This window comes from Xyrauchen texanus, chromosome 28 (assembly GCF_025860055.1).
Source record: "Xyrauchen texanus isolate HMW12.3.18 chromosome 28, RBS_HiC_50CHRs, whole genome shotgun sequence".
Classification (NCBI taxonomy): domain Eukaryota; kingdom Metazoa; phylum Chordata; class Actinopteri; order Cypriniformes; family Catostomidae; genus Xyrauchen; species Xyrauchen texanus.
This window is the reverse complement of record NC_068303.1, coordinates 31,659,164-31,682,674: the sequence shown is the minus strand read 5'-3', so window position 1 is coordinate 31,682,674 and position 23,511 is coordinate 31,659,164. Positions and strand designations below refer to the sequence as shown.

General features: G+C 37.3%; 1 protein-coding gene across 2 annotated transcripts in view; it reads right to left on the bottom strand.

Annotated features, from left to right (window-relative positions):
- Positions 1-3,229: 3,229 nt before the first annotated feature.
- The window catches only part of LOC127622221 (leucine-rich repeat transmembrane protein FLRT2-like), a 40,303-nt gene continuing 20,021 nt past the window's right edge, over positions 3,230-23,511 (bottom strand). Inside the window, exons 1-2 of one of the 2 annotated variants that reach the window (XM_052096240.1) lie at positions 8,113-8,617; positions 3,230-5,635 (exon numbers count right to left, since the gene is read on the bottom strand). In XM_052096240.1, the coding sequence (XP_051952200.1) occupies positions 3,309-5,297 (1,989 nt within the window). In that variant the 5' untranslated portion in view covers positions 5,298-5,635; positions 8,113-8,617 and the 3' untranslated portion in view covers positions 3,230-3,308. Of the gene's footprint in view, positions 5,636-8,112; positions 8,618-23,511 lie in introns of those variants that run through there. The other variant, XM_052096241.1, reaches the window with a different exon arrangement.

The following is a 23,511-nucleotide window of genomic DNA, read 5'->3' as shown; positions in this document are numbered from 1 at the left end:
AAGAAATCAGCCAAGGCCTAATAAAACAAATTGTGGATTTCATCCTTGGGAGCAATTTCCAAACACCTGAAGGTACCTCGTTCATCTGTACAAAGAATAGTATGCAAGTATAAACACCATGGGACCATGCAACCATCATACTACTCATTCTGTCTCCTAGAGATGAATGTAGTTTGGTGCGAAAAGTGCAAATCAATGCCAGAACTACAACAAAGGACCTTGTGATGATGCTGGAAGAAACAGATAAACAAGTATCTATATCCACAGTGAAACGAGTCCTATATTGACATAACCTGAAAGACTGCTCTGCAAGGAAAAAGCCACTGCTCCAAAACACCATAAAAAAGCCAGACTACAGTTTGCAAGTTCACATGGGGACAAATATCTTCTGGTCTAATGAAGCAAAAATTGAACTGTTTGGCCATAATGACCATCGTTATGTTTGGAGAAAAAAGGGTGAGGATTGCAAGCCGAAGAACACCATCCCAACTGTGAAGCATGGGTGTAGCAAGGGGGTGCTTTGCTGCAGGAGGGACTGGTGCACTTCATGTAATAGATGGCATCATGAGAAAGGAAAATGATGTGGATATATTAAAGCAACATCTGAAGAAATCAGCCAGGAAGTTAAAGCTTGGTTGCAAATGGGTCTTCCAAATGGACAATGACCCCAAGCATACCTCCAAATTTGTGGAGAGGTCAACAAAGTCAAGGTATTTCAATCAATCGATAGAATATTTGTGGGCAGAACTGACAAAGCGTGTGTGTGCAAGGAGGTCTACAAACCTGACTCAGTTACACCAGTTCTGTCTGAAGGATTGGGCCAAAATTTCAGCAACTTATTGTGAGAAGCTTATGGAAGGGTACCCAAAATATTTGACCCAGATTAAACAATTTAAAGGCAATTTAAATATGCTGAAACGGAGTTCGGCATATTATTATTATTTGTATATTTAAAAAAACATTGTATGATTTTGTAGTAGGACCTACCTGTGTTTCCATGTCACATTGATAAATGCAATGAAGATAGTTCTGTCACTTTGGATAAAAGTATAAATATTACCATGATAACATGTCTGTAACATTTCCCACACATCTTGAGTTAACGTTTAATGAGCTCACAAGGTGTTTGTGTGGGGGCAGGGTTGGGTGGTTTATGAGGATGACTTTTAGGATACAAATGAGTAATTACAAGCGTATTGTGCTATAAATGTTGTATATGAGGACATTTCTAGTGACCCCATAATTCAAATCACTTAAAAAAAACACACTAAACAATGTTTTGTAAAAATGCAGAAAGTTTTTTTGAGGGTTAGGGAAAATAATCTGTAGTTCGTACAGTATAAAAATCAGTCTATGGAGAGTCCTCATAAGGATAGCCACACCAACCTGTGTGTGTGTGTCACATACCATTGGGCAGATGCTACTGTTAGCACTCTATAATTGGGTACAAGTGCAACATTATTTCTGCAAACTGAAGATTGCTCATTATGTGTGCTGTTGGCAGTTTCTTAATTTGTCATGATTTCTAAATTTTAAGATGTACTAGGTATAAATCACATTTAATTAATGTGAAGAGCTAATGTTAATCTTGTTAAATATATTAATTAATTCACACAGCTAGGTGTCTGCAGGCAGATGTGTAGTTCAGTCAAAACAATGGAAAATGTAATGTACAACAACTTTATTTTATCCTTACAACAATGCATGCAACCAAAACTGAACTTGATTTTTTAAGATGTCTTCACTGAACAACTTTCTCCATTGCACATACCCTGCTTGAACCTTACTTTCTAAACAATTGTGACTGCAGGAATTGGCAAAAACTAAACAAAAACACTTAACACATAAAAGATGCAAACAATTTGTCTGGTCTATTTTTAATCCGCCACACTTTTTTTTGTTTCAACTTGTAAAGAACAGTTGTAACAAGTTTTGCTTTTTGCCATAGGCCCTATAGCACAAATACGGCCCAGAACAAACAAACACAAAAACAAATACCTAGTGAGCTCATTAAACGTTCACTCAAGATGAGTGGGAAATTTAAAATGTTTATGTTATCATGGTAATGTTTATTAGATTTGTACATTCACTCCACTTGTTGCTCTTACAGTAGGCTAATACCCAAACATTATTTAGTTTACACTTTTATCCAAAGTGACAGAACTATCTTAATTGCATTTATCAATGTGACATGACAAAATCATACAATGTTATTAAATGTAAAAATATTAACTAATACACCAAACTCTGTGTCAGCATAGCATATAGTCTGGGCTTGCGATCTCTCACACGTCCTTAATTAGAGGTAATGATTCGCAAGTTGCAACAGCACTAATTACGTGCACAGCGACACATTTTGGCTTCAAATGGCAAACGAAGTTAACAGTGAGTGGCGGTTCGCGACATTAATTTATGAAAGTGTAATCACATTGGCAAAGCCATAGCGACTCTTATTCTACCTGACAGAATTAAGGCCATGCAGAAGACAGGGCACATTGACCAATCAGATGAAAGGGGCGTTTCAGTGCCGCACACATGTGCAAAACCAATTTTTAAACAATGAAGGAGAAATCTAGCCGAATTCTCATTTTCCGTTTGTTAAAATAAATGAGAAAATTAGCCATTTTTTTCCTTTCTCGCTATTCCTTTTCAAATAGGAAATGGTCAAAATCTACACAGACCCCTGACCACTCTGTTATCTTAACTACTGTTGTGTGAAAGGGTAGCCGTATTTCAGCACAAAGGATATATTTTGTTTCTGTGGTTAGCAAAGTTTTCAGGATCTGAAAGTGGTCAAGAGGCAAACTTGTGGACTGCATATGCAGCATGTAGCCAGCGCTATCTCAATATACAAAATAACTGCTGTGTCCTTGAGCCAAACCACTTTGAGCCTCACAAATTACAAAACCATTTCATGTTTACTAAGAATATAAAATATTGCAGAATTTCACATACTTGTCCACAGTATAAATTACCATGTTGATTGAACCTGGAAAAAAAAAATTATATATATATATATATATATATATATATATATATATATATATATATATATATATACAGTATACTTTTACATATATATATATATATATATATATATATATATATATATACATATATATATATATATATGTGTGTGTGTGTGTGTAAAAGTGTGTGTGTGTATATATATATATATATATATATATATATATATATATATATATATATATATATATATATATGTGTGTGTGTGTTGTACAGTATATTGAACTACATTTTTCTTTTAAACAAATATATTTCTTCAATGTAGCTTCCATTGAAGAGCATCATGTGTGGCAGAAGTCCACACTGGGAACGTTACTGCTCTTGCAGTAGCTTATGCTATTGTCACTTAAGTGACAGTCTCTGAGGCCAATTCCTCCATTAGGTGTGTAGATGGGCTGAATTCTGAAGTCTCCTTTTAAAAGCTGCTCGTTGTTAAGCGACACTATCTGAAAGCTTGTTTCAGTCATTTCTAGGATGGAGTTATCCTTTTTGGTGCCAGCCTCACAGTAGTCATCTTTTCTCCTGCCACGATTATATTTCCATTTGGACGACTCTGACCTGCTTTTCTTGTGCATGTGCCAGCAAAACAAGCTCAGAAGTGTCACTAAGACCACCAACACTGCCCCACCTATCACTCCAGCCAATAGGAGTGTAGAGGTGTTGTCTTGCTGGGCAGCCTGCTCTGATTCAGAGTATGTGGATGTGGACTTGGTCTTAGCCTCGGAACAGATAGTATCCTCCCCTGGTCTGTATGTGTTAAGAGTATCCAGAACATACACACAGATGCGATAGAGAGACCTGGGCTCCAACTTCAACAGGCTGAGCCTTCGCTGGTATCCTGGAATGGTTCTTTCTCGAGTGATGTCACTCATTAAGCTCTGACCCATCTTGACCCATGTCACTTTGTAAGCTGTCACAGTGAAGTAAGATTCCCAACTCACATCAATGCAGGTAGAATTAACAACATGAACAGAGATTTTCAAGGGGTCTTCATAGGGAGGTAAGGGCCCGGGAGGGAAATGTGGTACTGGGGGTGTGGGGTTGGCTGAGGGGGGGTAAAAAGCAGTGGATAAAATTGTGGTGAAGTGGGTGGTTCTGGGTGTGGGGGTTGGGGTTGTGGTGGTTTTGCGAGGTGGTAATGTGGATGGATATGAATGGGTTGGCCAAGGATTCAACACTGTGCCTGCAGGGCAGTCAATGGCATCTAATGTAAGTTCTCTAATTACCATGCCACGCACCCTCTCCGGACTATGGCATGTGAACCCGCGGACATTTATCACAGATGGCAAAGACCTGAGCCATGCAATGACCCACTTAATGCTGCAATCACATCGCCAGAGGTTGTTCCTCACATTTAGGGACCTCAGGTTTCTCAAGCCATCAAAGACACCCGGCGGAAGAAATTGAAGCTGGTTGCTAGAGATATCCAATCTCTCCAGTTCACTGAGCCCAGAAAAGGCTCTCACTTCAATATTATCAATCTGATTGTCTTGCAGGTTGAGTTTGGTCAGGGCTACACCAGGGAGCAATGGTGGTGGAGTGGTGAGTGAGTTACGTGCCAGGGACAGCTCTTTGAGGTTCACCAGATCCTGGAAGGTCCCAGGAGCGATGGCCTCATCCTCTAGGAGGTTCCCATCCAGCAACAGTCGCTGCAGGGTGGTGACATTCTGGAAGGCATCCCCATCAATGTCTGCAATGCGATTCTCATCCAATCGCAGCTCCTTGAGATCAGCCGGTAATCCGTTAGGAATGCTGCTCAGGTGGTTTTTGGTTAGGAAAAGAAGCTTGAGGCTGATAGCCTCCCTGAAAGCCCCCTCCTCTACTCCTACAGTAGAGATGGAGTTGTCATCCAGGTGGAGTTCCTCCAGCATGGGTAGTTGGGCTAGCGCAGCACTAGAGATAGTCTGGATGTTGTTTTCTTGGAGGTGCAGCACTCGAACATTCCTGGGAAGGTTGAGGGGAAACTCATCCAGCTGGTTCCCATATAGGTGAACAGTATCTACTGAGGCAACATTGTGTAGCTCCATTGGAAAGCCGGCATTGTTGATCTGGTTGTTGTGGAGGAAGAGGGTCTTATATCCCTCTTGTACCCCCAGAGGCACAGACGTCAAGCTCCTCTCATTACAGTAAACAAATGTTTTATCACAGCGGCACTCCTCTGGACAGGAGGAGACGGGGCTGAACTGCACATGCAAGCTCAACAACACTGTCAACCAAAAGCTAAGAAATGAAGTCCAATCGTTATTCCAAAATCCAGCTTGAAACTCCATAATGAAAAAGAGAAGGAGGAAGAGGAAATGGCAAGAAAAGACTAAATGTGCAGTTCACAGATAAATCAGGAATTTGAGGAGTAATCCCTCGATAATTTCTAGTCTGTTTCTGGAGAGGTGGTCTCATCAGAGTGCATGGGCTCTCTCACTTAAGCTATCCATGCTGAGATATCAGATCATACCAGAACTGCTCTCACTCAGTGCAGGCCCCAAGCAGGGTGTGACTGCGAGTATGCTGAAGCACTGAGCCACATTGGCCACCTCCCAGCCTGCTGTCAAGTGCTGATGGGCCCCAGCCCAAGTTGCTGCCGGAAGATCTGACATTTGGGTCCAGTAGCCTGTTAAAAAAATGGAGGAATTAGAATACAAAAAAAATTGTGGGTAGCAGGCCTAAGCCTCCATACATTCATCTGATTACATGAGACACACATATTACAATCATTTCAAACATCTTAAAAGCTAAAAAAAAAAAATCACCAAAACTATTAGTACTCAAGAGCATTAGTAAGATGTAAACATGCATAAATGGGTGGAATTTAGTTCACATTTCAGAAAAAAACAAAACAAATGAAAGTACCAATAGCAATGTACAATAAAAAAAAAAAAGAACTCTAGCCCAGGTGTTTTCAAAGTCAAAGAGAGGGGGCCTCCCTTGTGACAAAATGTGCACGATGGATAAACTCCTTGTCTGCGGAATCGCATGCTGTCATTAGCTAAAATCTCCTGACAAACAACACATAAACGTTGTGGTGCATCAACTGATCCTGTCCATATAAATCTTAATCTAAAATACTGTTCATCGTATCGTCATCTTTTGGGTTTTACCCTTGAAACTGAAGTATTTGAATTTGGTGGTCTCAGAAACCACTCCATTGTAATTACAGACTAATATGTTATGTCTGCTTTACTTGCGAGCTTGATACATTTCAGGGAATCCTCACAAAGATTCTTGATAAAACTAATAATAAAAGAATTGCCTATTATTTTCAGAACTGTTTAAATAATGTTTAAAAAAAAAAATAATACTTAATCTCAATATATATATATATATATATATATATAAATTATTTAATACAAAAATGTACCACTCTCCCTGACTCTCCTCTGACATGCCCTAGTGCCCCCCGGGGAGGCACACCACACACTTTGAACAACCCTGCTCTAGCCTAACATAAGGGAAGCTGCATGCTGTAAGAAATCACTGACAGTACGTTTGTGTTCATTATAAGTCTTTGGCTACTGCTTTTTCATATGAATTTGAAATACTGCATATGGCGTCTTCATGGTGCATCACAGAACATGCACGTCCTCGTTGAGCATAGCTCAAGGGAAAAAACAATCAAATGAGTTGAGAGTGCAGGATGTCCTCTCAAAGCTCAACCTGATGAATACTGCCTGTCAAATTAAATGGTGTTAGGGTATAATTGAGTCCCTCTATCTGGAATGTATGATCAATACAGCCTTTTCTCTCAGTGAAAAGGTTTTGCATTCTCTAAGGTCTCAGAATCTACTGTTTGGATTTTACTGCTTCATTTCCAGGTGATTTAAATCTGTGACCTGCTAAAGTTAAAATTCAAAGTAAGCTGCATGTGTACCGTTTTTTATCAAAACAAACTCTTTTATAATTGGGCAAGGCAGCTGCAGCCCTTTAATCAAGACTGGATGGAAGAAACTTTCATTTTGTATCTGGAGACAGAAAACAGGCTTTTTGGCAGACATTTATACTGCTGTCATATTTCACAAAAATGTAAATGTTGTAGCAGACCATCCAAAAAAACTATAATGCACAGATGCTACCTAGTAAAGCATGGAATATGACAGAATTGGACAAACTGTACATGGATCTGTGAGTAATTAAAAAAAACTTTCCTCCATCTATTATGCATTTCTGGCACTGTAAAATACATTAACACACATTTTCGCATCTGGAATGTTCAGTAAACACATTTGCTATTGTGATGTGCTATTGTGGCCTATACCATCTGCTTTGTTAATAGAGTTAAGAGAATCGATGCCTGGCAAGAGAACGTACGTTACCAAGAACCAAGGTTTGACAGATGGTGGCAGCGGTGTGATTTAAATAAGAAGAGTAAGAGAGAAAAAATAACACATAGGCTATTCAAAGATAGTAAGGGGTGTACAGTTAACCATAAGCAGACATGACATAACCGTTCCACACGGCCTACATAACTATTTTTTACCCCCTCCCCTTTTTATTTATTTATTTATTTTTTTTTAATGCTCAAGTGAGTCCAATATAAATTTATAAAGCAGATCCAAAAATGATCAAAGAAGACAAACAAAATGAGCAAGGGGAAAATAAAATACTAAATTCAAAGTTTGTAGCATAGACAATATTTCGAAGTGGATCATGTGAAGTCGGACGAGCAGCGAAGACTGTTGATGTGAATGAATAATTATTGGTACAGGGAGCCGCGCAACGAGCACAGAGTGCTTCAGCCAAACAAGAAGAGAAACGTCACGCAGTGATGTTTGACCAGATAACCCGCTTTAGTTACAAGTGTAAAATGTATTACCTACATGTTATTTCAAATATGACTGGGCAAGCCTTATCATATTCATATGTGTTGAAATAGTGTGGGGGTAAGTAAAAGCCCATGGTTGAACAGCACAATAGTTTCGGACGAATGCCCATCAAATATACAAATGGCACAACAGCTAAAGAGTAGCCATTTATTTCCAAACTTTTTAACGTGATATATAGAGGTCACATACAGTATATATCTGGATTCGGATGGGTAAATAGACTTAATCCAGCAGAGAATAAATGCATTGTCCCATTAAAGCAGCCTACCTCATGAAACATGATTGTATCCGAGATAAAGCCAATACTTCAAATAGCCGTCTCTTCTTGTTCTTCATGCGCTCGGTGGAATGGACAGGTAAACATCCAGCGCTATTCCGGTAATATACTGTTGTAACGAATCGGTTCCGAGCTCCTCTCCGCCCGCTGCGCCTCCGGACAGCATACTGGCTCCCGTATGGAGAGCGCAATGTCCGCGCTCAGTACTTTTTAGCAAAATCAGCTCTCTCTGTTCCTCTTACCACAACTGAGCCCTCGTTTAAACTTTCAATTTAAATCAAATTCAAACGTGCAGCATCCACTTTTCCAAGAAGTCTTTAGCCGAAACGGGAAACTCGCCCAAAAAGCCAAAAATACATCCACGTCATCACGTTTCACATCATCATACTTCTTGAAAGCGAAAAACAAGAGTTCAACGATTTATCTCCAAGGGATGTTTACGGATGAAAATTGCGCTGGTAATGAGCTGTTTACCGCACACCTCCGTGTCTCTCACTCTCCCGTTCTCTCGCTCATTCTCTCCCTTTGGTTTGCACAGTTTCTCGGTCGGTCCTCCCACACTGTCCTGAGTAAAGAGATTACAGGCTGGGGTAGAATGACGCTTACATTTTAAATCGCTCATCTCTATTTAAGATTACGAGCTTTCTTTTCGTGTTAATATATTTACCACTGCCTTTAGCAGCATGCATATTTTATATTTTCTTAAATTGGAATGAACATACAAATAGCGCTTTCTTTAATTAATTATATTTTACCTAAAACGTCGAAAGATACACTGCTTGTTTTGGAAAATGTGTTTCCCTGAGATGAGTTATCGAGACACTAACATTATGTGTTAGCCTACCTGTGAGTTTTATTTTAAAGTCGTTAAAAATATACAAACGCGAATGAAACCTCTGGAGATTCGGTCAATTGACATTTATATGGTAATTGCAGTGAGCTGAAAAACATGAGGAGAATGACTGCTAATTTTATGAGAGCAATTAAACAGGATTTTACATTGATGAAGCACTGTGATGTAGTCACGCGCTTCCCGCTCACCTGGATTAATTCATTTCTCTCAGCCATTGTTGGTCTAAAATACTTGGAATTTCTCTCTCTCTCTCTCTCTCTCTCTTTCAAACTCGATACAGAACGCTCATTAATCCCTCACTAGCGCGCATGACGCACAAAATGTGCCGATAAAGCACTCTGTCAGACTATACATTTTAATTAGGGCCAGATTACTGTAAACGCGACATGATATTTAAATAGAGGCCGACTAACAGTGAAGGGACAGCTTTACGCGGGTCTAAATCCACTGGGAGGGAAAACTCTCACACACATATTAGGGCCCATGGCAATCAATTTGCGATCGTTAGTTTTAAATGACAAGAAAGGGCGGATAATTATAATCGGTGAACACTGAGAAATAGTGTCTCCCGCCTTATTGAAAATAAATTGAGTGAAGAGGAGATCACATCACTTGCAGGTTCCCAGTTTGGAGTTATTGTCTTCATCGTATCAGGTTGTGAAGAGCCCTTTTAGTTACTTTCCAGATGTCTTTTTATTTAATTTTATCTTCTAAATGTCAATGATTGACTGCATCGTCCTTCTCAGTCCACAAAATTTAATTTAGACATAAATCTGTCTGCCATACAGACAATGAATTATGTACCGAACCACAAAAAATATGCAGGAGTAAAAAGGTAGGCCCTATCATATTTTTTACATTAAATTACATTTACTGGAAAATTCTCAAATCCTAGATTACCAGAATGGATAGCATTTGCTCACACAGCAGAAAGTTTTAGGTCATGACTTTCAGTTTCTGTGATTATATTCCCAAAAACATTGTGAAAACTGTACAGAGCCAGTTACTTATGTATACAACAGTCAATACCCATTAATTAAATACTTTTTTTTTTTTTTACTTTAGTATTTTAAATGCAGATACTTACTGTAAAACAATAAGCTATATATGATAGCTGAGAGTAAATACTCTGTGGCTGCAAGCATCTTTATTTCTAAATGCAACATTCTGTAGTATTACATTAACTCATAGCAAATCATTTGATAAAAAGTGCTCTGCTGCTGATACATTTGACAGAAAATAGGCTTCAGGTCACATTTATTCTGATGGTTGAGCACTCAGTGGGTGTCTGTGAGGCAGAGCTTAAAATCTGGATCAAAGCCCTCACTCACTGACCCCTCATGGACCCAATCCACAATCAGAGCACTACAGAAAGAGAAAGATACCCACTCGCTCTCCTGATAAACTTGCACTTCACTTCTATATGTGATTAGTAGTAGTAAATGCATGTTTACATTTACATATTGTAATTGAATTATAAGGCCTTATAAATAATTATATATATATATATAACAAAGCTACAAAAGCCAGACTGAGGTTTGCAAAAGACCATAAAGAGTGTACTGTAGAGGACTGGAGAAAGGCCATCTTCTCTGATGAGTCCAATTTCAACTTTGCCCAACACCTGGTCATCTAATGGTTAGGCAGAGACCTGGAGAGGCCTATAAGCTACAGTGTCTCACACCCACTGTGAAATTTGGCAAAGCTGGAATCCGGCAGATTCGTCTTTGTGAAGGATGCATGAATCAAGCCACATCTAAGGTTATTGTGACGAGGAGGAGGTCGTGGCCGGGCCGTGATGGAGCATGGCCAACACTGAGAGCAAGGTAAGGGGCAGTCGGAGATGCCGGTTTGAGAGAGAGAAACGCACGTGGACGCGTTGCATGTGTTTCTGTGTTTTTGTTTGTTTTAAGTTAAGTTCAAAAGTCAGGCAAGGAGGAGGTGGGAACCGGCTGAACGGTCAACTTGAAGTTTAATCAGAAACTTGACTTGAAACTAACATAAACAAACACAGACACGCATGCAACGTGGCCGCGTGGGTTTCTCTATGTCAAACCGCCATCTCTGTCCACCCTTTATCTCGATTCCCCGCTGATCAGCTGATTCAGCACCGGCCATGCTCCATCATGGCCCGGCCATGCCCTCCACCACATCACAGTTATCCTGGAAGAAAACTTGCTTCCTTTTGCTTTGACAATGTTCTCCAATGCTGTGGATTGGTTTTGCACACAGGACAATGCTCCATGCCACGCAGCCAGGTCAATCAAGATATGGATGGATGACCACCAGATCAAGACCCTGTCATGGCCAGCCCAACTCCAGACCTGTATCCCACTGAAAACATCTGGAATGCGATCAAGAGGAAGATGGATGGTCACACAAAGCCAAGCTGCTTGAATTTTTGAATTTTTAATGTCACTTAAAATATTAGTATTGTGTTTAAAAATGAATATGATCTTGTTTTCTTTGCATCATTCGAGCTCTGAAAACTGATAATTTTGCAATGGTTTCTTAATTTTTTACAGAGCTGTATGTATATACATAGTTTTTGGCTACCAACAAGATTCAGTTCCTTTAATACAAATTTAAGTCCATTTTTCAGAATTCTGCCAATTCCATTTTCCATTTAGACCAGCTAATGTCCAATATAACGGGGAAAAAAAAAAATCTACTAGGGAGATAAATGTTATCAAACATAGAGTAAAATAATGTTCATTTTGTCAGACAACATCTCTGATACTTTTAGTAGTACTTTATAGTACTTGTGCTGAAAATGTTAAGAAACTGTGTCTATATGCGTGTTTTCATCCCAGAGATTTGCAAGCAGCTTAACATAAGGACATAAAAACGTTTTTTAATTTGTGCTTAAGCCAGTGCTCCACGGCATTAGATCTTGCACATATTAGGAAGTAGTAAAAAGATAACCCTTTCTCAGCTCCTCATTTCCTTTACACTTAGGAACACATCTTTACAAGATGGTGAGAGAGCAAGTGTTCAATGGGCCTCCAGCCTTTTCACAAGAGGACAGTCAAAGTTTGCAATGTTTCACTCGGCCGAGCGAGACAGCTTCAGAAAGCTGTAAAAACAGGGGCTCGCAACAAGCAAGGCCTTGTTTTTTTCCTGCCGACTTGGCGGAGAAAGATAGTGAGACTGGGGTTAGAGAGGCAGCCAGAGGATGGGTCTTATCCAGCGGCCGAATCCTGCTGGGAGCTCTGCCGTTTGATGTCACATCTGCTGTACATTTTCCTCTGCCGAGCTCTGGCAGGAGGAAGTCTTAAGTCTGTGGGGGGTGGGTTTCCCCGGGTGGTGCTGAGATCTCCAGACTTGCTTGACCCTTATTCTGGGTCATCGGCACCGGACCAGTATTCACACGGCTGGGTGGTTCAATGTACTCAAAGGAACAGTGCTGATCTAGGACCAGATGTTATTTGTCATACCATTTTGGATATGATTATACTGTATGGTGTCATTTTACATTACAGTGTTTATATTACATATAAATAAGACTAATTACAATAGTAATAATACTAACAAAGTATATTTACAATCAGCGCTGCATAATAAGTGTGAATAATTGACATGTGGGTAATTGACAAAGAAGGTTGTCCAAGGTGATATAAATGATAAATCTTCAAAAAATCTTTTAGACAGTTATCTTTGTGTCCATGTTGGTATCATATTTTTTGATTTATATTTTATAAATATAGTCTATAAATTACAAATGTGATGTGGTGTAACCATCAAATAAAATAATGAAATACTTTTACATGAGAGTTTACACAATGTAATCAATAGATTTGTTTTTGCATCATGCATTTTTAAGTCAAGAAGAGCAAAAAGTTTTCTCAGGGTTACTCCATATGACCAGGACAAAATACGATGCACTCCTCATGCCAACATTTATTAAAAAAAAAATCAGGAATTCCAGCTTTGAATGAGATTGATTTATTTATTATTTTTAGTGTCTCTGTCCGGTTAGATTACATGACGTTTTTTTTGTTTAAACCCCATAAATAAATATGGCTTGCAAAAATGACGGAACCAAAAAATGACAAAATGACTCGGTAATTGAAAACATATTCATCATAGAAGAGGTGTATTCAAGTAATTGTTTTGTGTAAATTACAGTACGTTTAATGTATTTTTTAATACGTTTTTTTTTTTGGCATAACATAAAAAATGTAAAAGTATGTATAGGGAAAAATCTATGTCCTGTAACTGGTCACCATTTCTTTTAAACTTTTTACCATTTCTATTTTAATCATCTTTAGGACAAATTGTCTCTTAGTTAATATATAGGTAATAATTATATAATATTTATATATTCATTTTTTAAATAGTTTTTGATGTATTATATCGTGCCACCTCTTTAAAGTTCAACTACCCATGTAAATGCCATTTGCTTGTATTATTTAGTACTTATAATTACACTGACACAATATGAATACTGTTAAGTGTTTAAGATTATTAATCATTGAATATTCATAATATTGGTATTAATTATTTATGAGGATTGTAGTGGTTGACCTGATCCTAGGTCAGCACTTTTGTTTCCGACCTATATTGTATATGCTGACTTTAGTTACTATGAGTTAATATGAGGTAATATGCCACTGACTTCAGGGTATTTGGTGTGCCAGAGCCAATATCTGTGAGTCAGCCCCATGGGTAATTCTCAGTACATACATTTATCTGCTTGTCTCTTTTAGAAATTACCTCTGGAGGGTTATTTTGAGATTTCATAAATGCAAAATCAAGTCTTTTAGTTAATGAGCATTGAGCAAATGAGGGTCTGCATACAAGTCAATAAGTGAATCAGCTTTGTTGCAAATGAGGCTGAATGACACACACACACACACATACACACACACACGGTCGATCTTGTTGTCAAAACCACTCTCCTGTGCTCAGTCTAGCATGATTAAGAGAAAATGGAATAGAGAGAGACTTTATCTATTAACACTTAAGGATTTGTCAGCATATTCCCTTTTGATAACTAAAAAGAAAACAGTATCTCAATGTGGTGACACTTGTGCATAAAATGGTGTTAGGTTGGTGTGCATTATGGGAATGTATTTATATACTGGAGGGCATCATGAAAAACTCTGAACTTCACAGAATATGTGCCAGCAGTCATCTAGTGAGAGCATAAGCCATTGTGACATAATCTGTTTCAGTCAGACTGACAGGCCGAGTCAGAATGTCTGCCACACATGTCAGCTCGAGCTTCAGTCTATCCATAGAGTGACAGCGTTTTTATTTTTTTAAATAACCATTTGCTCAATTGGGAACCATGAATCCATCAATCCAAAGAGGAAATTATAAACAAAGCTCTTTCTCCGGCGAAGAGAATGTTTAGAAACCACCACCTAAAATCTCCTCAGTTTGAGAATTTCAATGAAGTTCATCTGGTTGTAATTATTAAGTTAAATTAAAAATCTATTGCCTGCTGATCAGCACTGGATGCTTATAGCTCATATCCAGCTCATTAAATAGCAATACTTGAGTGTCGTTTGTGAGCCGCTTTAAGCCAAATGGTTTAGCTGACTTTTGTTTATTTCTCAGAGTGTGGAGAAGATAATCGCTTTCATATGGTGGGCTGTAAGGATTAAATAATTTCCAATTGTATTAAAGCTTTTAAGAATGGGTTTAACTCTGATGACTAACTGCCATTTGCCTGGTCTGATGACAATCCACACTAAAATTCTCTTTGGCAGGATAATAATTTTGTTAATCTCCGATTACATCTTTAAAAAAAATTATTTCACACCTGAAAGCCATGTCTGATTTGGGGTTAATGCTTCAGACACTGCCATCATCCAAGTTTAGTGATTTATGTGCTGAAACTAATAGTGCTACGGAGATATGTTTCACTTTCACGGTTATTGTGCCATGTTTTTGTTGCCATTGTTTACAAGTAATGACTGTAACTGTCTCAACAAGGGTGTGAATGTGAGACTGTTTATACAGCTTGATCCAGTCAGACAGTACGGATCTCTTACTTCAGTTGTGTTATTTACATTTTACAAATTGCCCAAATAGTTCCCTTGCCTCAAGACAAATGTGATTTGGTTGAGATTACGCAGCTCTGGTTTTTCAGAGACGGCTGCTTTGCTGTACTTCCTTGTTGGCTGTTGGGATATTTTGTTTATGATCCGCTGCTATCGCCTCGATCATCTACAAAAAGTACGAAAGATCCGCAAATAACATTTTTTCCCCCATATGGCTTTGCTCAGGCAAAAACCCCCTTCATCCCAATCTGTACCTCCATCTGCTCCCTGCGGTTTAGCACAAAACAGTTTGCTTCTAGCTGAGAGAGACGACTTTTGAAGAGAAGTCTTCGATATCTCCCGGGGAGGCTTGCTAGGAATGCCGGAATATGGTAATGCTGGTGTTAAAAACACACTCAGTGTGACTGAGAAGTGTGTTATGTTATGATCTTCTCGGCACCGAGGGAGGCGCAGTGAGAGATGATGTAAAGTTTATTGATTTACACTATCGATTTGATCCTCAGTTGCACCTCAGAGGCACGTTAGTCCTCTGACAAACTCTGTCTTTCCTCATCTTGTTTTAGTATTGTTTTTTAGTAGGTCCAAGCCCTGGTGCCTAGCACACCAGACAACTTTACTGAGGCATGACACTGCAAATCACCTTTTGCTAATCATCCTACTTTGCTTCAGAGAAAAACTAAAATGACCTCTGTTCTCTCCTCTACTCATTAGACACTGTGCATCAAAATAAGAAGAAAAGGGAAGAAAGGGGAAGAAAAAATAGAGAGGAAATGAACAAGGAAAAATTAAAGGGAGCCAAGGTCAGTGTGTGTCTGGGCCCTTTGTATAATTCATGACTTGCGTCCTCCATTTAACTCATTTTTTCCCCTCTTCCTTTAGACTGTGGCACCTAAGATAAATTGCACTGTTCCAGTGAGCTGGACTATCCTCACACCACCGTGATTCAAGATGAAGAGATCGCAACCCTGCGTTCATTATTCAGAGAAGCTGGAGAGAGCTAGGTACCAACACCTGAGTGAAACTAGAGGGTTAAACTGAGTACAGTGGTATCCATTATTATACAGTAACTCTGCTGGAAAACTGGATTAATCCATTAGGTCTTAACACACATGCCTACCTTACATCCAAATAATGGCATACCATAGAGTTCTATAGTATGTACAGAGTTAATAATTATTATAGACTAAAAATATATTTATTATAATGTTCTTATTACTATAATTTGAGTGTATTTACGGATAACTTTTCCTATGAGGATGTCCCCAGGTATCCCCCAGACACACACTTTTCCTTAACTAGCTAAATGAGGACATATACTTTTAGAGATGCTGTTTATAATTGCAACATTAGATTGTAATTTCCATTTAGAACCCTTATCCAAATTGTATCCCTAAATCTAAAAGAAATATTTCTGTATTTTAGACTTGAAAAAAAAACAGTCCCACTTTGTCCTCCTGAGACCTGAGCATGACTGCTGTGTGCATTTTCAATCTGTGTATCCTTTGTTATTTCCATATTCAAAAAATAACGACTTGTTTTTCGTACTTTCGATTTTATGCTCAAGTTAAAATTGGATATTGGAAAAATGGCCATTTTTTCAACAACAAGGACACTGTTAGTTTCAATCACTTGATTTTCCATCTAAAAGAAACTGAAAGAGGTGAAAATGTATTTGCACATGTGGGTGGCCCTGAAACACCCCTTTCTTCTGACTGGTCAACCTGCACCTGTCGTCTGTTCTTCCTCAAAACTGTGAAACAAAATAAAAGTTCACTGCTGTTAATATTAAATTCTTTATCATATATTCTCCAAAATATGCCATTTTTATTGCAACTGTGCTGTCTCTCTCAAAACAATACCTATACCACATAGCTAACAGTAAAATGTTCACTGAATTTAGTTACTGATGAAGGGGCTTCGCCTTCGTGCTAGCGACCTCAAGCATGCGATTCAGCATTGGGACAATTATTGGCAAGGGAAGTGATAATAGTGAGATGGATGAATATCTATGCTCTATATAGGCATATATGTGTGTGTATATATATATATATATATATATATATATATATATATATATATATATATAAATTTGTCCTCCAGACTGTATGCCAAACGTAGGCCTATATGCCAAATGTTTTCTTACAGTTATCATTCCTTGTTCCATTACCTGATAGATGCCAACATCGAGAAGGAAATGCATCTAATGCTAAATAGAGCATTGTAATATAAATAAATGTTATCTTATGCTAACATGCTTCTGTGTTTCATGCATGATGAAGCGCACAAAGTATAGAACAAATAGAAAGTGTAAAAAAAGTCGGGCCACCGTTTCTGCCAGTTTTCCCTCTCTCTACTTGCGTTTAATCTAAACTAAAACATTATGATAATTCTCACTTAATTTAGTAAAATAGGCCTACCTGTTAACTGAGCTGCTTCAGTCGGGTTTATTTTCGTTTTACATATTGCAGAGCAATGAACAAAATGAAATGCGGAACTGCTGCATCCAAGTAGACAGATGAAAGTCACAGGCTGCATTCATGGCAGTGAATTATAACTGCTACAACAGTAAATCACAAATGTATACATTGGAAGATATATATATAGCCTACATTTAATATAAAACCATAAGTATTTACATGGATATGACTATGATTTGAAGAGCCAGCTCAGAGCATTTAGACCATCCCCTATTTTTAAATGGGATGGGAACATGGATAACCTATTATACTGGGGTTTTGAATAGGAGGCTACTAAACGGCAGTATTGTGTGCTTTATTAACGGACAAATATGAAGGCAATGTGTAAATGCTGATTTTAAATGCACTGGTCAAGCTTTTGAGAGACGAGCATTCATCATGAACTTTATATGATGAGCAAGTCACTCACACCCAAGTGCTCGCTCGTTCACCTGAAATTAAGCCTATTTATTTACAGTGTAGGTTTATGCCCCAATAGTCTTGTGGATTTATGGTTATTTTCGTTATTTCGGTAATATTAACTGAGGAAAATTCAGATGAACAATTTAACAGAACAGATGACGTTGCAGTTTGACCAATCAGAAAAAATGGGCTTTTCAGGGCTACCCACATATGCTAATTATTTTTCACCTCTTTTCCTTACATTTTAGATGGAATCAAATTCTTGACTATATAGTTTTCTTAAAAATCAATAGCAACATATGTGGAGAGCAGGACTTTTATTTAAATTTTAAATTAAAAAAAAGTCAGATTTCTTTTTTAATCTAATTGTTTATTATGTTTCCAGAAGTGATGTTTTTTAGTTGTTAGACATTACATCAGAAATTAGCATAAATAAATCTGATTCAAAGTCATGGTCAGCATCATCCAATCAGTACCAACCATGTTAAAATAAAATGATACATTATAAATTCTGAATCTATGAACTGATTATCATTGTCCCATGTCTACCAAACATGGTCCAAACACCATTTGCAGCCTGAAACTTAACTTCTGGTCATATTTTATGAGTGAATGCACTTAGCTACATAGGAAAACTATAGGATGATCCCTTCCTCTCTATTTAGTGAATGACTTAACCTCCAGTGTGCTGTCTGTCTGCACTGGTCTCAGAACAGTCCTAAATGCACCTTATTTTCATCCTAACTCCATATAAAACCCCTGAAAGCAAAAATGTTCATCTTTGTGATGAACCCATTGATTCTCAATGTGATATTGCACATTAAATATAGTATTTGTGAGGAAAAAATGTGCTAAAGTACACATTAGTGTACATTGTGTTGGCAGCATGGTATTCTTATTCTGATTTTGAGATAAATCGCAGAAAATGTAATAATAGCATATCGGATGAAACTAGATGCTCTAATCTTTTGTCTTAAACTGGTTTAAATGTAAAAACTTAATTAGACCTCTTACCAGATGTAGATTTGTTCATCGCCATTTGACCCCTATGATCGGCGCCATGTTGTTTTGTCACATGACTCAAAAGATGAACTCTTTACTGACAGCACAGAGTCCCCAGATATGAGATCATATGGTTTACATGAATTTAAATTATGCATTGTGTATAGTGAAGACAAATACAATGTCCACGCATGTGCACACAGGGTCGCACAAGGTTATATCAGGTGTCTTTACCTACAATGTTCTAACGTTATAATTCATACAATACAATGTATTTATTGTGTAACTATGTTGTTCTGCATGGGTAGGTTTAGGAGTAGGCTAAGGTTAGAGATTAGGTAAAGGGTTAGGGTATGTGTAGGTTCAGGATTAGGGGTAAGATAAAAAGTTTAACTACAGATGTAGGTACTTTTAATGTGAGTACAATGCAATGACACAAATGTACTTAATAAGTACATTTTATTAAATGCTTAAAGGTGCTGTAAACATTGTTTTCATTGAAAGGTACGCAAAAAATGTTCCTACTCCCTGAGAGATATTACTGAAATAAGTGTAAGACATCTCACCTCTCTGCAACAGCTATAAAACTCTGTAAATAACAAACAAAAATGTGTGCGTGTACATTTGTGCATGTTTTCATAGTGTTGTAGTTACAGCGAATTATTGAGATTTACTGCCATTATTGTGCCATGTTGTTCATAACAGTTGTCATTTGAGGGTGCTATTTTACTGCTATTGTTTTTAACAACCATTTCTGCATGATGTCGATCTCAGTAAAGCTCATTTGATATCTTTGGAGTCCAGGTTTTGGAAAGAGTGGGCGTGGCTAATCCAATGGCTCAGTCTCAAGGAAGTAGAACTGCTAAAATAATTTACAGCACCTTTTAGTATATATTATTTAAAGACACCTAATATAAAGTGGTTCCAAATATATATATATATATATATATATATATATATATATATATATATATATATATATATATATATATATACTTTATTATTTATTTATTTAGATAGAGAATGTCCCTAAAGATATTTTTATATATTTATTTATATGTATCAGATTAAATCGGGTTCAAATAAAATCAAAATACCAGGCAGCAAAACATGAGGCCGATGACATATTCATAATTTCCCCAGTTGAACAAATACTCTTAATTTAACCTGTTTTTTTTTTTTTTCTTGTTGTTGATGAAATCAGTTTCCCCTTCAGGTCTTTTTCCAACTGCGCTATAATTTAATATCACTACATTATGACTTGATGAGGCTCAACAGCTCTTTGCCTTGATGTTTTTGCATTTGAACACTACATATCATTTTGGCAATCAGACTTTTCTGAGACATTTCCTAGAATGACAAAACTGTACAACTTATATTTACATTTATATGTATTATCTCTGTAAACTCTTTATAACCAATTGACAGAATGAGTGCATTATGTTGTATTGAGATGATTACTTCATTGGGTAGTTAAGGACAGAGCACCAATGCCAAGAATGTCTTGCAAGTCATTTCTTTTACAAAAAAACACAACTTGATATATTTTATTTCTTTATAACTTTATGTAATTACTGAAGGCATTGGCTCACAATGTGGCATTCTACCAAACTTCAAATTGGAGTTGGGTTTCGATATCTGCTTTAAGATCTGAAACACTTACGCCATTGGCAAAAGCCCTGATTTCTTTGTTTTAAGAATGCATGTGGTAGATGTTTTGGGCTTGATTTTTTTTTCCCCTCTTGTGGTTTGCCCAGAGGGACACCATTATCATGTAACTTTCTTGAACATCTGTGATGCAAAATGTATGGGTATGTCATGTCAGATTTTCTCCAAATGTTGTATGAATACTATAATACATTACACCATGTCATGTGTATTTTTTACTTGCAACGGTAATGTGGGTTAATTTAAACAAAAATGCTGTAAACAATGACTTTAGAGTGACTTATATTTAAATAAGTCAACACCAGGTTTTCTTATCTCAGATGTCATACAAAACTGCATATCCTGATGTAAAATATTCAAAGATATGTCAAACTTTTATAATGTTGAAAGATGGAATACTGCTTGAAAGCTGTAGCTGAGCTCTTTGAATGCTAAATGTGTACTTAAAACATTCAGGCTTATCGTCAGCTTCATGTTATGTGATCCTCTTTAGCATTTCCTTCATAAATAAATAAGTTAGTCTACTAAAACATATGTAGCATGAAAACCTTTGGATTTAATAAAGGGAATTGTGTGATGTGACACACGTTCGAAATCAGATTTCCGCTTTTTGATCCCTGCCAGAAACATTCTCTAAAGCGAGGTCATTGCAGAGAGAGATCGTCTGGTTAATTAGGTGTTTCAGAGAGAGATTTAAACAGTTTATATCAGGTCAGGTGGTTTGTTCTTCAGACAGCTTTAATTAGATACATGTATTTATTTATTTTTGTATTCAGTTAGATTAATCTGTTGTTCAGGTGTGAACAAAGCTGATGACTGTGGACTACATCTTCTATTTTCTTTATAATTTTTATGTAAAGCACTTTAAATTGCCATTGTGTATGAAATGTGCTAAATAAACCTGCCTTGCCTTGAGTTGCCTAAATGATATAATCTAGTTCCTCACGTGTATCATGCAGTTATGCAGTGAAATGAGTGTGGCGATAAAAGTGAGGTTTATTTTTTCTCCCATACGGATAAGGTTTTTAAGGTTAATGCTATATTCCGTTTTAAATGAACAAAACCGACCTCTCTAACCTAAATCTAAAACCTAAGCCTAACCGATAGTTTCATAAAAAGCAAAGTGTCTCATTAAAAAAAAAAATTCTGATGCAACAATATCATTTTGAAGTGCTTCTATGATACATTCAGCTCAAGTGTTGACTTGCATGTTCTTCTTGCATTGTAATTGCAACACTATTTAGTTTAGTTTAGCAATTTGTCAAACAAGCTTATAAATGTTGTTGGTAATGTAATGCAAATATTAAGTCTTGCGCTGTAAATGTATTTACTATTTAGATGTCATAAATAACATTTTGTGTGGAACAGAGTTAAAAAAAAAAGTTTTTATGAACTGATAATTTGCCATTTTACTTATGATTTGTGTAAAAGGGAAATCAAATTATTTGTAAATTTTTTTAGAGTGTCTAGTGTTTGCTTCACCAGGAAAATGCTGCAATAAGTACAGCAAGCCATGAAAAAATAATATTTTTTAAGTAACATGATATGAGACCAGGTTGGTAAAAATAAACATACTGATCTCATTAAAAAATGACGTGACCCCATGGAAGATTCTTTGCAGAACAAAATTACGTGACTCATTACAGGTTTTGCCGCAGTTTCCCAGTGAAATGTCCAGCGAGGGGTGCCAAAAGCGAGTGAAATGGTGTCATAATCTATAAATTGTGGTTTTAATTAGTAAAAGATACCTCCCTAACCTAAAATTAAAACCTAAACCTAACCGATTGTGTTCTAAAAGCAAATCTGACATGAAAAGAACATTTTCTGTCATTTAGTGTTGCTTCTATGATGCTTTCAGCTCACGATTCAGCTTACATGCTTGGTTAATCTAGAGCCTAGGACAAATCCAGCACTCGACCAGGTAAGCTACCCTGCAATCTAATCACATTGTATTGAGTGTGTAACTGTAGGTGGGTCTTTAATGCAAACATTAAAATGTATAGTTTTTCAAATGATGTTTCAATATCATAACATAGCAGTGAGTAAGTAATGGAGGGAAAAAAAAGTTATGAATAAGTTAAAATAATATTAATAAATTCATACTCATCCATTGTACTTGTGATTTGTGGGAAAGTGAATAAACACACAGTTGTTGTAGTGCCTGCAGTGTTAATTGTAACTGCGGCCAAACGTAGAATGTGGCACGTTAAACTCAGTTTGCAAAAATGTTGTTATAGTCACGTTCATTCTATGTTGCCACGGGAAAGATAACAAAAAACAATACAATGTTGTCCTTCCTTATTTAAACCTGTTAATGTAACAAGTTCAACTTTTAACTCTCAGGTATATATCTTTTTTATTATTTGTATTTTTTTTTTATCTATAGTTTCGCCAAGAACAGTCATTGTATTTCTCATGAATAAACTGAACCCATAAAGATTAGGATTTCTTTAACAAATGTCAGAGAAAAGAGAGTCAGTTATCCTCTACTTGAAGTGTCAAAATTGACCACACCTGAATATTAGCAAGAAGTGTTTGGACATACTGGACACCTTTTCGAGAAGTTAGGCCACCAAGGCACATGCAGTAATGTGTAACTGCTCTCAATGTAAGAACATGGCTCAAGACTGCCTGCATTGGCTTCAGGCCAGCTGAACTGATAGGTTAACAAGAAGAACTTGTTCTTATCAATGGGGCCCTTTATGCCTTCTGTACAGTACACAGACACACAATCTCTCACACTTTAGCACAGCTGACACTGCCGCAGCTCTTCCTGGCTCTCATCAAGGTGCTTTAAGTGACACGGGCAGAAAGTCATTGTTATTATTCCTCTAGCGTGGAACACGAGAACCTCCATGTCAAGCCGAGCTCTGGCCCAATTGCCAGGGCGACTGAAGGGAGGTGGGAGAAAGCCATCACTCTTTTCAGCTTGGTTTGTCTTGGCTGCTGGTTAGCCACGGCTTTCAGCTAGAGAAAA